The 16804-nt window shown below is 43.4% G+C and overlaps 1 protein-coding gene across 7 annotated transcripts in view; it reads right to left on the reverse strand.

Moving 5' to 3' along the window:
- The window catches only part of ASAP1 (ArfGAP with SH3 domain, ankyrin repeat and PH domain 1), a 396678-nt gene that overhangs the window by 340272 nt on the left and 39602 nt on the right, over window positions 1–16804 (reverse strand). For all 7 annotated transcript variants that reach the window (XM_065519634.1, XM_045399283.2, XM_005564080.4 and 4 more), the window contains one exon: window positions 14091–14176. In XM_065519634.1, coding sequence (XP_065375706.1) covers window positions 14091–14099 — 9 coding nt within the window. In that variant the 5' untranslated portion in view covers window positions 14100–14176. The remainder of the gene's footprint in view (window positions 1–14090; window positions 14177–16804) is intronic.

A 16804-nucleotide genomic window follows, 5' to 3' on the forward strand; every position in this document is an offset into this window, starting at 1 on the left:
AGTCAGAATAGTCCATGGCCTTGTCCACAGTGATTGGTACAGGGCTGACCACGTGACCCAAGTTAGACCAACGGTAATCAATCCAAAGATTTTGCAAAGTCTTCTGGGAAGAAACGCTCTCTAGCTGGTAGGGTCTTTGAACTGGTGGCTGTAGTACCGATGCTTCTGGAAACCACACTTGGAGAATCTCAGAATACAGCCAGTGGAGGAGAAAGCACTAGAGAGGAAGGGGGTGAGAGATTCAGTGGTGATGCAGAGAAAAGGGAGAGACCAAACCTAGGAATCCAATCATTTCTGGGGCCAGGTTTTACCCCTGGACTCCTCTCTTACCTCAGCCGGTACATTCCCTTCTTGCTTAAGGCAATCTGAATTGAGTTTCTATCACCCAAAACTAAAACTGTGCTGACCACGTAGGTAACATGTTCCATTGCCGAGTCCATAGCTTGGAGCTCTGCCTGCCCCCACTCCCACACCCTGTCTTGATGAAAACAGAGCTGGGCACAGCAAATTCAGACCGTGGCCTCAGCCCACAGGGCTGTCAACACAGGGCTGAGCGCTGCACTCTCCACCCTGTAGATACACAATCGCTACGCATCCGTTTTGTTGGTGAAAACTCCATTTCCAGTCTCCTCTTACCAAACTCACACTGTTTGGGAACTTCTGACGACTATACCTCACCCTGCAGAAACAGCTAGAAGCGGACTCACCTCTGCCGTGGTCTGTGGCTCAGGAGTCTAACAGTCAATTATCTCGCGGCTGATGAAACAGCAGGAGCGATGAAGACTTAGGGAGCTCACTGCAGCCAGTCATGCTAATGACCTGTCTGCAGTAACTTTGTAAACCTCCACTTTTAGGTTCATGGCTCAGCCAAAAACTGTCACTCCACACTTCAGCTTGGCAAGCATGTTTGCACGGTGGAAGTGACATCCTTGTTGCCGTGGCTATCAACTCTCAAGAAAACTTTTGTAGTTGTTTATAAGCACCAAACCCCACATATTTGCAGAGAACCCCTTTCAGGAGCCTGTGGCACTACAGTAGCACACAAAGTTATTCCACATTTTGTTCTTTATTTTCTCAAAAACAGAGAAAACTGTTCTCTACTCAAATCTGTAAAACGCATTAGTTCACAGTTTCCATTTTAAACCAAAATCAAACCTACTTTCATATGAATTGGGTATCCAAGGCTGCTGTTTTTCCTAAGAGGATCTCAGTAAATCCGAACACTCTGGATGACCCAGGAAGAAGAAATGTGAAAATGGAGACCAAGGCCCATTAAAAAGCCCAGGTTCGGCAAATGCGGTGGCTCACGCCTGTAATCCCAGCACTTTGGGAGGCCGAGGTGGGCAGATCACTTGAGGTCAGGAGTTTGAGGCCAGGCTGGCTAACATGGCAAGACCTTGTCCCTACTCAAAATACAAAAATTAGCTGAGCATGGTGGCACGCGCCTGTAATCCCACCTACTTGGGAGGCTGAGGCAGGAGAATCACTTGAACCCAGGAGGTAGAGGTTGCAGTGAGCCAAGATTGCACCACTGCACTCCGGCCTGGGTGACAGAGTGAGACTCCATCTCAGAAAAAATATTTTAAAAAAATATGAAAATTGTCTAGTCCATGAAAGGATTCTACAAATAACAGGCCTAGAATTGGTATTTTATACTCATGGTTGACTTAGCAGCAGCCACTGATTTTATTTCAACAACAATACATATTTATTGAACACCTGTGTACCAGACTCTGTGCCTGGCATGGAGTAACTTTAGTAGATGAGCAGCCATCACTGACCTTGTCCTCTGGGAGCTTATAGCCTGGTGGGGGTGGCAGACATACACAAGAGAACAAACAATTCCAGATTGTTACAACTGCTAGGAAGAAAACATACAGGGAGCAACCAAAGAGAATAAAGGCTAGAGTGGCTCTGAAGATCTGTCTGAGGATACAGCATTTAAGCTGAGACTCCAGGATATCATGACCAAGGAGTGGGGGACAGGCGGTACAGGGACAAGGCTCTGGAGGCAGAAGAAGAGTATGAAGCAGGGTCCTGAGACAGGATAGCACTTGCTGAGTGTGAGGAACAGAAAGGAGGCCAATGTGCTAAAGCCTCTTGGGGAAATTGGGTGGGAGCACAGGAGGTTACAGAGATAGGCAGGGGCTAGATCATGCTAATCTTTGTAGGCCATGATAAGAAATCTGAATTTCATTCTAAGTAAAATGTGCAGTGAGCCAAGATTGCACCACTGCACTCCAGCCTGGGTGACAGAGTGAGACTCCAGGGGACTAGAGATCAGTGGTGGCTGTAAGCAGGGGTGCAGCATGATCTCCTGCAAAAGGAGTGAGGAGAACAGTCCATGTTGGACATAGTAAGTTTGAGAGCCCTGTTCGACTTCCAAATGGGGATATTAATTAGGCATTTCAGATCATCAAGTCTGGAACTCAGAGGACAGATTCAGCTGGAGATATAATTTGCAAGCATATAATATAATTTGCATGTCTGTATAATTTGCATAGAGACATCTTCAAAAATATTTCAAGGTAAGTTGGAGCAAGGGGTGCCCAACTGAGAGACTGAGAGGGTAGAGTCACAAGAAGAAATCCAAGCCGGCTTGGTGCCATGGAAGCCAAAAGAAAACCGTGTTTTTAGAGGGAGGGAGTGATCAACTGGGTCAGATGCTTCGCGGAAGCTGAGTTGACTTACAGATTAATTCCAAAGCTTTGAGATTTAGAGCTAGGGCTTGGGGGAGGGGATGAAAGGATCATCTTAACAGGCTTTCCTTAGAGCCTGGGGATAATATAATAGCACAGGAAGTAAAAGTGAAAACTGCAGGCTCCAGGGCCAGATTCCCTGCAACCAAGTTCCACTTCTGCCACTGACCAATGTGGCCTTAAATAATTTTCCAAACCTCTATGAGCTTTAGCTTGTCTTTACAATGGAAATAACAATACTATCTACTCACAGGATTGTGGTAAGGACTGAATGAGTTAATAAACAGCAAGTGCTTAGAAGAAAGGACCTGGCTCAAGTTAAATGCTCTGTGAGCATTAGCTATTGGTATTATTGTTGTTGCTGTTGTTGTTGTTACAATAATGAATACTTAGTGCCAAGTGCTAGGTTCTACATGTATTGTCTCAGGTAGAAGCTACTGTTATATCCATTTTGCAGATGAGGAACTTGCCTAGGACTACCCAGTAAGCTCTAGGGTAGAGACTGCCTTCCTGTCCAGGTCAGACAGCCTGTGTTTTTAATCACTACTCTGCAGTTCCGCATTGTGACGCCAAGATGGCTGGTTAAAGTCCAGGACAAGGGAAAAAATGGCTGACTAATGCACTAATTGTGTTTCTGCTTCAACTTGCATTTCCAGAGGTGCCTATTGGTTTGTAATTGGTTCTGGCATGTTTATAGGTATTACAAAACCAAATCTTATTTTACATCTCACAGGATTTAAGATGAATAAAGTGATGTGGTTGTGCTAGGTTAGAGTTGTACAAATTATGCTCCAAGAAACCCCAGTACCTTCCCCAGACAGGTTAGAGTGTGGTCCCCTAACCTGTATAAAGTTCTGGTACCAGCCAGACCTACCTAAGCTGGAACAACTCTATTCTCTGTTCTATTCACTGAGCTCTCTCTTTAGCTTTCTTTTTCTTCCTTGTCTTTCTTTTTTTTTTTTTCCTGAGACGGGGTCTCCTTCTGTTTCCTAGGCTGGAGTGCAGTGCCATAATCACAGCTCACTGCAGCCTCAACTTTCCAGGCTCAAGCAATCCTTCCACCTCAGCCTCCCAACTAACTGGGACTATAGGTGTGTGCTACTATGCCCAGCTAATATTTTTAAGGTTTTTGTTTGTTTGTTTGTAGAGACAGGGTCCCATTATTTTGCCCAGGCTTTAAGCTTTCATTTGAAGAAAATATTCTGAGGATACAAAAGCTTGAAAACCACAAGATTTGGCATTTCTCAAACTACACCTGCATCAGAATCACCTGTGGTGGTTGTTAAAATACAGGTTCCTTGACCCTACTACAACTTAAGGAATTAGCAACACTAAAGGGAGGGCCTGAGAATCTGCTTTTTAACAGCTCCCCAGCTGACCCACATGCATATTCAAGCATGAGAATTCTCAGTATTACCTCGCTTTACCTCTCTGTCTTACATAGTAGCCACTACCTATAGCTAACTTCAATTCAAACATAAATTCACTAAAATGACATGAACTTTGTAACTCCAGTTTCTCAGTTGCACTAGGCACATTCTAAGTGCTCAAAAGCCACATGTGGCAGATACAGAACATTTCCAGTTCATAGAAAGCTCTATTGGAAAGTCTACAAGTCCCTTCCAGCCTAAATATTCTAGGAATCTCAGACTGCCTAAATGATGTACTAATGTATTTTATACTAAGGCACTAAACTCCGTCAAGATTTCCTGGAATCTTCAACTGTATTTAAGGCATAATATGCTATTAGGAATATATGATTACACCTACCATACTGGACTGAAATTACCTGTTAGATATCTATTTCCCCTGACATACTCTGAGTGCCTTGAAGGCAGGTACATGCATGTATTATTTAAGTCTGTATTCTCAGTGCTTAGGGCTTAAATAAAAACTTGGAGACTGTTTAATTGGGCCACACAACCTAAGTGAAATACAAAGCTGAAAATAGAATGTCCTCACTAAAGGCATTCACCAGTTAAAAGCATTCATACCTACTAGGATGGCTACTATCACAAAAACAAAATAACAAGTGTTGGTGACGATATGGAGAAATGGGAACTCTTGTGCACTACTGGTGGGAATGTAAACTGGTGCAGAATGTACAACGGAAAACAGTCTGGCAGTTCCTCAAGAAAGTAAACATGGAATTACCATATGATCCAGGAATTCCACTTCTGGGTATATATCCTTCCTCTGCCCCAAACTGAAAGCAGGATCTGGAACTATTTGTATATCCATATTCATAGCAGCGTAATTCACAACAACCAAAAGGTAAAAGCACCCACGTATTCATCCACGGATGAATGGATAAACAAAATATGATATGTACATACAATGGGATGTTATTTAGCCTCAAAAATGAAGGGAATTCTGATACTTGCTGTAATAGGGATGAACCTTGAGGACATTATACTAAGTAAGGCAGTAACAAAAAGACAAATACTGTATGATTCCACTTACATAAGATACCTAGTCAAATTCATACAGACAGAAAGTAGAATGGTTATTTCCAGGGATGGGAGTGGGAAGGGGAGAGAAGGAGTTGGAATTTGATGGGTACAGAATTTCAGTTTCGCAAGATGAAAAGAATTCTGGAGATGGATTTGGCGGCAATGGTTGCACAACAATGTGAACATACTTAATGCCACTGAATTGTTCTTAAAAATAGTTAACGATAGTAATTTTTATGTTATGCATACTTCACCACAATTAAAATATTTTAAAATAAAAATTTTTTAAAAAGCATTCACTACTACCAACCAGAGAAAATATATCAGTCCTCACGGCTTTGAGAAAATGGCTTTGGAAAAACTTTGGTTCGGCATCTATCCTGCTGCACCTAGGCAGGTACTGGGGGTCAGGAGAGGTCAATGCCAAGATAAGACATGGAGGCACTATCACAAGGCTGACCAATGCATGCATGGTTTCCGCCTTCAAGGCACTCAGAGTATGTCGGGGCAATAGATATCTAACAGGTCATTTCAGTCCAATATGGTAAATGTAATAATATATTCTTAGATAGCATATTACACATCTTTAGAGAGAGCTCCTGTGACAATCCCAGGCCAGAGAGACCCCCTGAGTTCTCTCAAACAGGAAGCACTCACAGTCCTCACCCATGGTCCCCTACCAGGCTGATCACCGGAATCCCCTGGAAAGGCTTCACCCTGTGGGTTCTGATTCCACATCTAGTGGTACAACAAAGACCATCTCTATTTTTGCAAAGTTGTGCAGGGGGAGAGCCAGACCTGGGAGCGCCTAATCTATAGCACTTACATTCTGCCTCATGATACTGCTCGTCCCATCTTCTCATCTGGTTTGCAAACTTCTTGAGGGAAAAGACTTTAACTTATATATCAACCTTGAGAGTCAAAATCATTTGTGGAATATCTTTTAAGACTGCAGATGCCTGGGACACACCACACATCTATTGCATCAGCATTTCTAAGCATCTGGGTTTTTAAAAAAGCCCCCAAAAGGGATTCTCATACACACTCCTAAAGGGAGACCCACTGCCTTACAGACTATCAGAGTGCTTGATACAGAGCAGCTGTGCAATGTTTGCTGACAGACAGAAGAAGTCCCTTTGAATAAGACATCTAATAGGGGAAAGGTATGTGTATTCATCTGTGTTACTTATTCTAATCTTTTTCTATGAATATTCTGCATATGGTTTAGACCACATGATAAATAACTAACAATAACAATTAGCATTTAGTGAGCACCTAAGATGTGCCAAGTACTGTTCATGTGCTTTAGATGTACTATCCCATTTAATTCTCAAAACAATCCTATGTAGGAGGGAAGTACTGTTATCAGGAAGCTGAGTATTTCAGTCCATCTGTCCTGCTCTAGCAGAGTGACTGAGGCTGGGTAATTAATAAAGAAAAGAGGTTTATTTGGCTCTTGGTTCTGCAGGTTGTACAAGAAGCACGGTGCCAGCATCTGCTTCTGGTGAGGGCCTCAGGTTGCTTCCACTCGTGGCAGAAGGGGAAGGGGGAGCCAGCATGTGCAGAGATCAGATGGTGACAGAAGGAAGCAGGGGAGGGGCTAGGATCTTTTAAAGGAACAGCTGTCACGGGAACTAACAGTGAGAACTCATTCATGAGGGATCCGCCTCTATGACCCAAACATTTCCCATTAGGCGCCCCCACCTTCAACATTGGGGATCTTATTTCAATATGAGGTTTAAAGGAGTCAAATATCCAAACCATGGCACCCAGGCACAGAGAAATTAAGTCACTTCCTCAAAAATAAACCTTTCTTTTTTTTAACATGACAGTTATATTAATAAGTGTTCTCATAACTTATCTTCTTTTTAATGGCTGCATTATTTTACCCTAATTTGTTTTTCATCCTTCTACCCCTAATTCATTAACCCATTGCTCATAGTAGAGCAGGATTTTGTCTCGTTTGTAACAGTTTACCATTTTAAATGATGCTCCAATGGACATCTTTGTGCAAGGGCTGTTTGCCATATTTCTGAAAAATTGTCCTTAGGAAAATCATGAGGAAATGTTTTGATGGTGAATGGGGCTAAACAGTGTGCACGAGTCTTTCTGAGGGGAATGTGCTGAATGGGCCAGGGAAGCCCTTCTCCCTGGAAGGTGTTAAATCTCAAAACAAAGAAACAAACAGACAAACAAACTCACTCCTAAGGGGTACAGATGAGATGCCTGGAGGCACAGAAAGGAGGAAATGTACCCAGACTCACATGACCAGCAAACAGCAGAACCAGGAGAGGAACCTGGTTTAACCATTTTAACCATCAGGCCCAGCTGTCCAGTCAAGGTATTCTCCCCCCATGACTCCCTCATCAACCATCAGCATAAGAAACAAAAACTAATGACAGTAGCAAGAAAGAGCCTTTCCCATCAACCAGGGACCACACAAAAACGTACCTGCCGTGACACAAGAAAAACATCCGTCTCGCTTCCCTGGCAAGAAATCTGGAAGCACTCACTCAGAGTAACACAGAGTTCCTGCCCTCAAGGTGCTCACCCTTTAGATGCTGAGATAAAGTGGAAACAAAGGGAAGGCAATAACAAGGCCCACCACGCACCAGGTACTGTGGGCGCTTTCTATCATTATATACGTTTGAAATGGGTTGAATTGCGTCCTCTCGCTAAAATTGGAGATTTTAGCCACCACGCTCATCCATGAATGTGGATTTACTTGGAAACAGGGTCTTTGCAAATATAATTAAGGTGGTGATTAAGATGAGGTCACATGGGAGAAGGACAGTCCTGCAATCCAGTACGACTGCTGTCCTTAGAGAAGAGAGGCACCCAGGCAGAATGCCACAGGACAACACAGGCAGGAACTGGAGTGATGAGGCTGCAAGCCGAGGAACAACAAGGACTGCTGGTGACACCAGAAGCTAGGAAGAGGCAAGGAAGGATTCTCCCCTACAGGTTTCAGAGGGAGCACGACTCTGCCAACACCTTGATCTTGAACTTCTGGCCTCCAAACTGTGAGACAATACATTTCTTTCTTTCTTTCTTTGAGACAGAGTCTCACTCTGTCACCCAGGCTGGAGGGCAGTGACGCGATCTTGGCTCACTGCAACCTCTACCTCCCAGGTTCAAGCAATTCTCCTGCTCAGCCTCCCAAGTAGCTGGGATTACAGACACCCGCCACTAGGCCCAGCTAATTTTGTATTTTTAGTAGAGATGGGGTTTCACCATGTTAGCCAGGCTGGTCTCGAACTCCTGATCTTAGGTAATCCACCCACCTCAGTCTCCCAAAGTGCTGGGATTACAGGTGTGAGCCACCGTGCCCGGCCATATTTCTGTTGTTTTGAGCCACCGAGTTTGTGGTACTTTGTCACGGCTGCCCCAGGAAACTAATGGAACATTTTCTAGTCTTTTAGCTCCATCAAAGCAGAAGCTGCTTTTGTTTCCCTTGTTATCCTGGCAGCTTGCACAGACCCTGGCACATAGTAGGTCACCAGAAAAGTGATTAAAAACTAAAGTATACATGTAGTAAGGGGAGGAACCATGTTTTTTATCTCCACTGAGAGACTTGAGCAAATTAGGTGCTCAGGAAACATTTGTAGAATGAATATGTTTTCTAAAAACAAATGAAGGATAAGCTCAAGAAGGCTTTGCCATGAGTCTTATTCATGTATTTCCCCAGGACGGAGCGTAGGACCTGGCACACAGTCGCTGTTTAATAAATTTTAAAGGCGGGGAGGGAAATAGGAAATGAGGGAGGAAGATAAGACCAGGATCATCACTTCCCATCTCTCAGTTTAGCCAGAACCTTACTTTATGTATCTAACTGAGGTACAGTCAATGCTGTGAAACAACCAGTTGAATTTTAAATAGACTCAATTATTTTGAAAGGGCTTTCGCAGCAGAACTTAAATACTGTTTTTCTAAAACGCATTTCTTTTTCTTTTACATCCAGAAATCATAAGGCTTCCTAACCCTTCCAACTATGTTAGCAATGCAGAGTTGAGAGGTCAGCCTTCTGCGTTCAGCTCCAGGGACACGTTTCCCGTCCATGTGCAGCATGCATTCCTGACCCCTGCCCTGCAGCCAAAAAGGGACATCAGCTGGGCTCAGGGAAATTCAATTTGGGCTGACAGCCGGCGGCATGATAATGACAGGGCATCTGCTTGACATTTGGAAAGGCAAAAGAGGGAGGAGGCGTCACAGAGGTTTCTCATGGGCTTGGCTGAGGAGGGTCTAAAGTTTCGGTCACTTCTTTTCTACATAGGGAGAAAAACCTGAACATAAGGCCAACTGATTTCTACTGCTGGCTCAAAATTTAGAATTCAATTCCACTTCCATGTGCTGTGCTCCTGTCTCTCTGATGGTATTTGGGGTGAATAAAGGAAACAGGTCTTGTTCTTTATTCCCTTGAGTTTTCCCAGGGATGACAGCTGCATTGCTGTGGACTGTGATGTTATTCATTCATTCATTCATTCATTCACTTATTTATGAGAATTTTGTTGTCATTATTGTTGTTGAGAAAGAGTCCCGCTTTGTCACCCAGGCTGGAGTGCAGCGGCACAATCTTAGCTCACTGCAACCTCTGTCTCCTAGGTTCAAGCGATTCTCTTGCCTCAGCCTCCCAAGGCGCACACCACCATGCCTGGCTAATTTTTGTATTTCTAGTAGAGACCGGGTTTCGCTGTGTTGGCCAGGCTGGTCTCAAACTCCTGGCCTCAGGTGATCCACCCGCCTTGGCCTCCCAAAGTGCTAGGATTATAGGCATGAGCCACCACGCCCAGCCCACATATTGATTTTAAATAAGAGGTCCCTGTCCACACGTCTTGGTAAATGAAGTCTCTGTTCCTGCGATTCCCTCGTCTGCTATTGAACTCACAAGGGCGGCAATTACCTACCCCATGGAACATCAGGTAGGTTCACAACTGTGACAGTGACAAGAAAAGCTGACCCCTTCTTATGCCAGTTAAGCAAGGGATGGGGAGAACTGCTTTATATTTCTTGATATGGCCCTCCTGTGGTCAGCTTACCCACTGATGTGGGAACTTTTCCCCCATCAAAGGAGTTGGTTGAGAGACACATCTATGTTATTTTAGCAGATGAGCCTGTGGGGCTGGGTTAGCTTCCATGCCCCTCCTGTGGCCCCAGGGCATCCCACACTGAACCTAGCCTGGTGGCTGCTAATCTGAATGGCATTTACCTCTTTCCTTTTCCTCTAGATAAGAAGCCCCATGAGGGCAGGGTCATGTTTACAGCATGCACCTTTGTATCCCAGGCATCCTAGCCAGGTTCCTGGCACATAAGTAATAAGCAGTTATCAATATAAGTTAGATGAATGAATGAATGAATCAATCAATCAATCAATCAATCAATCAATCAGAGGAATAATGGTGCTGGCCTTGTGTTACAGCTAAGAGCACAGGTTTTGGATAATCAGGCGAGTGTAGTTTTCACTCATGCTCCACCACTTTCCAGCTACATGACATGTTTTTATTGACATATAAGATACATACACAAAATTATCTGTCATAAGTATGTCATGCAAGGAATTTTTACACTAATGAAACATCACCCAGATCAGGAAACAGCAGATTAGCAGAACCACAGAAACCTGCCTTATGCTCCCTTTAAGTCGCTATCCCCTACCCACCCAAGGGTAGACCATGGATGGCATCTGACAAGTTACTATCCTCTCTGACTCTTATCTTCTATTGGGAAAAACAGTACTTACCATGCTATGAGAATACAATTTAAAAATAATAATGGCATAGCAGTAATAGTAGTAGAAGAGAAGTAGAAGTAGTCACAACAGTACTAGCAGCAGCAGAAGTGACAGTAGAAGCAGTAGTGGTAACATTAGTAGAAGCAGCAGACATGGTAAAAGTATTAATAGTAATAATGGTAACAGAAGTAGCAGTAGTCATAGCAGAAGTAGCAGTGGCAGTAGTAGTAGAAGTACTAGAGAGATACTAGTAGCAATAGTAGTAGTCATAATGGCTAAAACTTATATAGCACTTACCGTGTACCAGGCACCGTTCCAAGTGCTTTACCTTAACTCAACTAGTGCTCAAAACAACCCTTGTAAGTCTGCATAAAATAGGAGAGAATAGGAAGAAGCCAAGGCACAGAGAAGTCAAGTAGCTTTTCCAAGGTCACAGAACTACAAAACCATGGATCCAGAATGCAAACTCCAGCATGCTGGCTGCAGAGCCTATCCTGTCAGCAGAATCCTCTAAGAACAAGTAGCGTGGCAAGAAAAGATCTGTCCTCCAATATCTGCTCTCTTCTTCTATAATAACAACTCTCAATTTGGTAAGCACACAGTCATGCAGAATAAAGACTCCACTTCCCAGCCTTCTCTGCCGCAAAATGTAGCCAGAGAACTAAATTCTGAACAGTAGAATATAAGTAGGAGCAGGAGGTGCAACTTCCAGGAAACATCCTTAAAGGATGGGGCGTGCCTTTCTTCGTCTCGTTCCTTCCTCCTGCTGTTAGATGTGATGGCTAGAGCAGAAGCAGCTAAAATGGGGCCATGAGGTGACCTTTGGAATAGAGGCTCATATGACAGACAAACAAGAGAAAAAGCCCAGGTCTCTCATAGATTGCTGTAGAAAATCTGTACTACTTGTACCTGAACTTTTAGGTAAGAGAGACACTTCTCTAAGCCAATGTTCTTTTAGATTTTATGTCATTGTCAGCAGAACCTGATTCTAATAATGCACTGAGTTATTGCAATTATAATTAATATCACCTAAAAAGATACCTGCAAAATGAATGCCATTTTGTGCTGGACTCGACTTATAAAAAGAAAAAAACAAAATAAACATGACTTTGGGTAATCCTATAATAGACAAAAATTTTGAAAATAAAAGTAAAGCTTCATTTACCCTGGAAGGCAGTATCATGTCTGAATCATATCAAAATCTCTCAGGTTGGCCTCTCTGCCTCCAGCCTCTCACCTCACCCACCCATTCAGGACACATTTGTTTATCTCATCATCCTTTAAAAACTATTTTCAACCTAAAAATTTAAGCAATTACAATGCCCTATGTGCCTACTTTATGTAAAACACTTTACTACACATTTTTTCTAAACTACACCAAAAAATCTGAAACATAAATATTACCCCTTTTTCAAGGATAAGAAAACAGAAGAAACAGAGAAAGTCAGTGTCTTTTTTTTTTTTTTCCAGGCCGGAGTATAACGGCGCAATCTCAGTTTATCGCAACCTCCGCCTCCCGGGTTCAAGAGATTCTCCTGCCTCAGCCTCCCAAGTAGCTGGGATTACAGGCACGCGCCACCACACCCAGCTAATTTTGTATTTTTAGTAGAGACGGGGTTTCTCCATGTTGGTTAGACTGGTCTCGAACTCCCAACCTCAGGTGATCCGCCCGTCTCGGCCTCCAAAAGTGCTGGGATTACAGGCGTGAGCCACTGCGCCCGGCTGAAAGTCAGTATCTTGTGTGAGATCACACAGCAAGTCAGTGCCAGGGCCAGGATTCAACCACCCCTTCTAGCACCCACACACTTTCCACCACGTGGACTTCTTAGAAACCCAGGCCCCAATAGGTCAACCCTGTGCCAGTCAGTCCGCCAGCTTTTTAAGATTCTCAGACTCTACAAGTTTTCCCGGCCTAGCTTTTCATGGTTCTTCCTGTCCAGTCTAATTTTTATCATCCTCTAACACAAACTTTCATCCACTGAGGCCAGGCTCCTTAGACTCTTCATCATGTGTCCCTACACCAGGCCTCAGTATTCCCAGCTGCAAAATGGAATAAGTCATACCTCTACCTCTCCCAAGAGGTGACATGGCATAGTGTATTAAAAAAAAAAAAAATACAAGGGTCCTGCAGTAAGGGAAAACTGACTTACATCTAGCTGGGCAAGTTCTTTATCTGTAAAATGAATGTAGAAATTCTTTTTTTTTTTTTTTAGATGAAGTCTTGTTCTTGACCCCCAGGCTGGGGTGCAGTGGCGTGATCTCAGCCCACTGCAACCTCTGCTTCTGGGGTTCAAGTGATTCTCCTTCTTCAGCCTCCCGAGTAGCTGGGATTACAGGCGCCTGCCACCACGCCCAGCTAATTTTTTGTATTTTTAGTAGAGATGGGGTTTCACCATGTTGGCCAGGTTGGTCTCGAACTACTGACCTCAGGTGATCCACCCGCCTTGGCCTCCCAAAGTGCTGGGGTTACAGGCGTGAGCCACTGCACCCAGCCGAAAGTAGAAATTCTTACTTGGCAGGATTGTTGGGTGGAGTAAATGAAATTTTATTTTATTGTATTTTTAATTTTTAATTTTAATTTTTATTTTTGAGTGGGAGTCTCACTATGTTGCCCAGGCTGGAGTGTAGTGGCGCAATCTTGGCTTACTGCAACCTTCGCCTCCCGGGTTCAAGCAATTCTCCTGCCTCAGCCTCCCAAGTAGCTGAGATTATAGTCACATGCTACCACGCCCAGTGAATTTTTATATTTTAGTAGAGACAAGGTTTCACCATGTTGGTCAGGCTGGTTTTAAACTCCTGACCTCAAACGATCCACCCACCTCAGCCTCCCAAAGTGCTGGGATTACAGGCTTGAGCCACCACGTCCGGCCTGAAATGTTTTTAAAGAACCTAAAACACAGTGGACTCCTATAGCACCTTATATTGTTGATGGTATCACTGTTGTTGCTACTCTCGACTTCTTATAGGTACCACCACTCAGACAACTTTCCTTATAAATAAAGGCAATGGATAATGTGACAGAAAACATAGTAGACAGTCTACACCTGTACAAATGCTAGAGATCTGTTCTCTGATAACAATCGTGCCAACAGTCTCTGTTAGATTCCAGTGCTTGTGTTTGATAAAATTCTGCATTTCAACTCCCAAGAAGAATCCCACTGTATCTCCCAGGCCAGGTTTTCTGGACAGGGTGGGCTAGAGATCACTCACCGATTCCATAGTGAATCTCTCGACGAAAAACTGGAGAGCCTGGAGGCTGAAGATCTCATGTCTCAGCCGTCACATCAGAAAATGACCTGGATGGGGGCAGGACAAAAAGGGGACAAGAGTCATCCAGTGAAACTGGGCAGAAGACATTGTCTCAGACCAACATGGGATTTCATATGGAGGCTGCACCTTTGTCAGGAATGTTCTTGCACCACAGAGTGGCTGTCAGAAATATGAAGGAAACTACTATTTCAGCTTCCTACGGTGGGGCTGATACCTCCGTCATTGAATCTCTATGCAAGTAAGTGCTCAGGAATCCTTCCGGCATTCTATTTCTAGCTCTACGTTGGAGAGCAATTTACAAGTCATTAACTTCTCTAGACCTAGGCTCCTAAACATAAAATTAAAGGTGCTGATGGATGCAACACACAGACAGACAGACGCCTGCAGCTGTGTGCCCACGAGAAAGCAAAAGTGTTCACCCAGCAAAGGAAATCAGTTCCAGGATGAAGGCAGATATAGATGAATACACATATTTCAGGACAGCCCCTCTGAACCTGGGAGAGGATTTTAATTAATTCATGCATACCAAAGCTTAATTAATTGCTGAGTGCACAGAGCACAGGAAGTCTGGGATAAAAGCTGTTACATAAGGGAACAGCTTCAATATTTGCAGAATGGAGGGAAACAGAGGTGGGGATATAAAAATAAATTGAGCCAAGGGACCTCCTTGGTTTTTATCCAGTGATTCCTAGCTCAGTGTGTCATCTCCATCCAGGGCCAAAAACCGAGGGACATCTCGGTTCCACCATCTCCCTCACCCCTATAACCAACCCATCCCCAATTCATGTCTACTTTACTTCCTAAAGATCTCTCCACTTATCTCTCCCCACCTCCACTGGTCCAGCTCTGGACCAAGCCTCCATGATTCTTACCTGGGCCACTGCCACTGCCTCCTAACTGATCTCCCCTCGTCACCATTTCTCCCTCTGAAATCTAGTCTTCCATGCTGAAAGCAGAATAATCTTTTGTGGTGTTTTTTTTTTTTTTTTTTAACCTTTTATTACAGGGAATTGTGTACAGACATAAAAACAGAGAAGTGTATCATATACCACCTGAACCCACCACCCAGTCTAATCACATTAACCCATAATCACACCCACCCCATCCAAACCCTCATCCTTCCTGCCCGTGCATTATTATTTTGAGGAAATTTCCAGGTATCTTATCATTTCAGTCATAAATATTACCACATGGATTTCTAAGATAAGGTCTCTGGAAAAAATATCACAGTAAAACTACTACCATATCTTAAAAAGATAGCAATAATTCCTTGATATCATCAAATATTCACACAATGTTCAAATCCTTAATAGTCTCATAAATGTCAAACATGGTGTTTTTAACAAGTGTTTTTTTGAAAAAACAAAAAAAACAAAAAAACCCAGATCTAAATAAGACTGACACTTAACAATTGAGTGATATGAAGAATACAATTTTGAAAACACAAATTTGATTGTGTCATCCCTCAACTCTCCATCACTAGCTTAACATTCCTCAATAGCTTCTCAGTGCTTCAGCTAAAAATCCAAATCACTGAACATGTTCTGACTCTTGCTCACCTATCTGACCTTATCCTACCAGGCACAATGCTGCAGCCATGGGACGCTTTCTTTTTCTTTTTAAATTATTATTATTATTATTATTGTGCGTGTGTGTGTGTGTGTGATGGACTTCTGCTCTTGTTGCCCAGGCTGGAGTGCAGTGGCGCAATCTCGGCTCACGGCAACCTCCGCCTCCCAGGTTCAAGCAATTCTCCTCCCTCAGCCTCCCAAGTAGCTGGGATTACAGGAGCCTACCACCACACTCGGTTAATTTTTTGTATTTTCAGTAGAGACGGGGTTCTGCCATGTTGAGCAGGCTGGTCTCCAACTCCTGACCTCAGGTGATCTGCCCACTTTGGCCTCCCAAAGTGCTGGGATTACAGGTGTGGGCCACCGCGCCCGGCCTGTAGGACATTTTCTTAGATTCTGGAACATGCTGCAGTTGTTCCACCACAGGTCCTTTGCCCGTGCTGTTCTCTCTGCCTGGAAGGCTTCTTCTCTCATCTTCTGTGCCTAGGTAACTCCTGTTCTTCCTTAAATATTATATGCTCAGAGAAACTCTGCACCTTCAGATTAGATCGTGGAATTTATCTCACTTTTAATTATGTTTTAATGTGAAGATTGATTAATATCTGCTAATTTTCTTCAATTATAAGCTACATGGGTACAAAGATTGTGTTTGCATTTGTTCATTGGTCTATGTTGCAGTACCAACTATACAATGCCCGGCACAACAATATTAATAGATACTTATTGGATAAATGATCAAACTACTTCTTTCAAACTTAGATGCCAATAGCAATTGAATCTTCCTGAGCACTGAACCACAAATTTAAATTAGATGAGGAACTGACAAGCTTATCTTAAATTGCATATGGAAATGCAATGGACTCAGGATAGCCAAAACAATCTTGAAAATGAGTAACAATGTTGGACTCCTATTTCCTGACTTTGAAACCCACAAAGCTAAAGAAATCAGGACAGTGTGGTACCGGCACAAGGATAGGCATATGCTATCCTTCAGAATCAAAGATCATGATCTTCCTACAATATTGACCTCTAGAACCCAACTTCTAAGCACATGCTTATGAAAAATAAGTATGTGTTACTTGC

Source organism: Macaca fascicularis, chromosome 8, assembly GCF_037993035.2.
Source record: "Macaca fascicularis isolate 582-1 chromosome 8, T2T-MFA8v1.1".
NCBI lineage: Eukaryota > Metazoa > Chordata > Mammalia > Primates > Cercopithecidae > Macaca > Macaca fascicularis.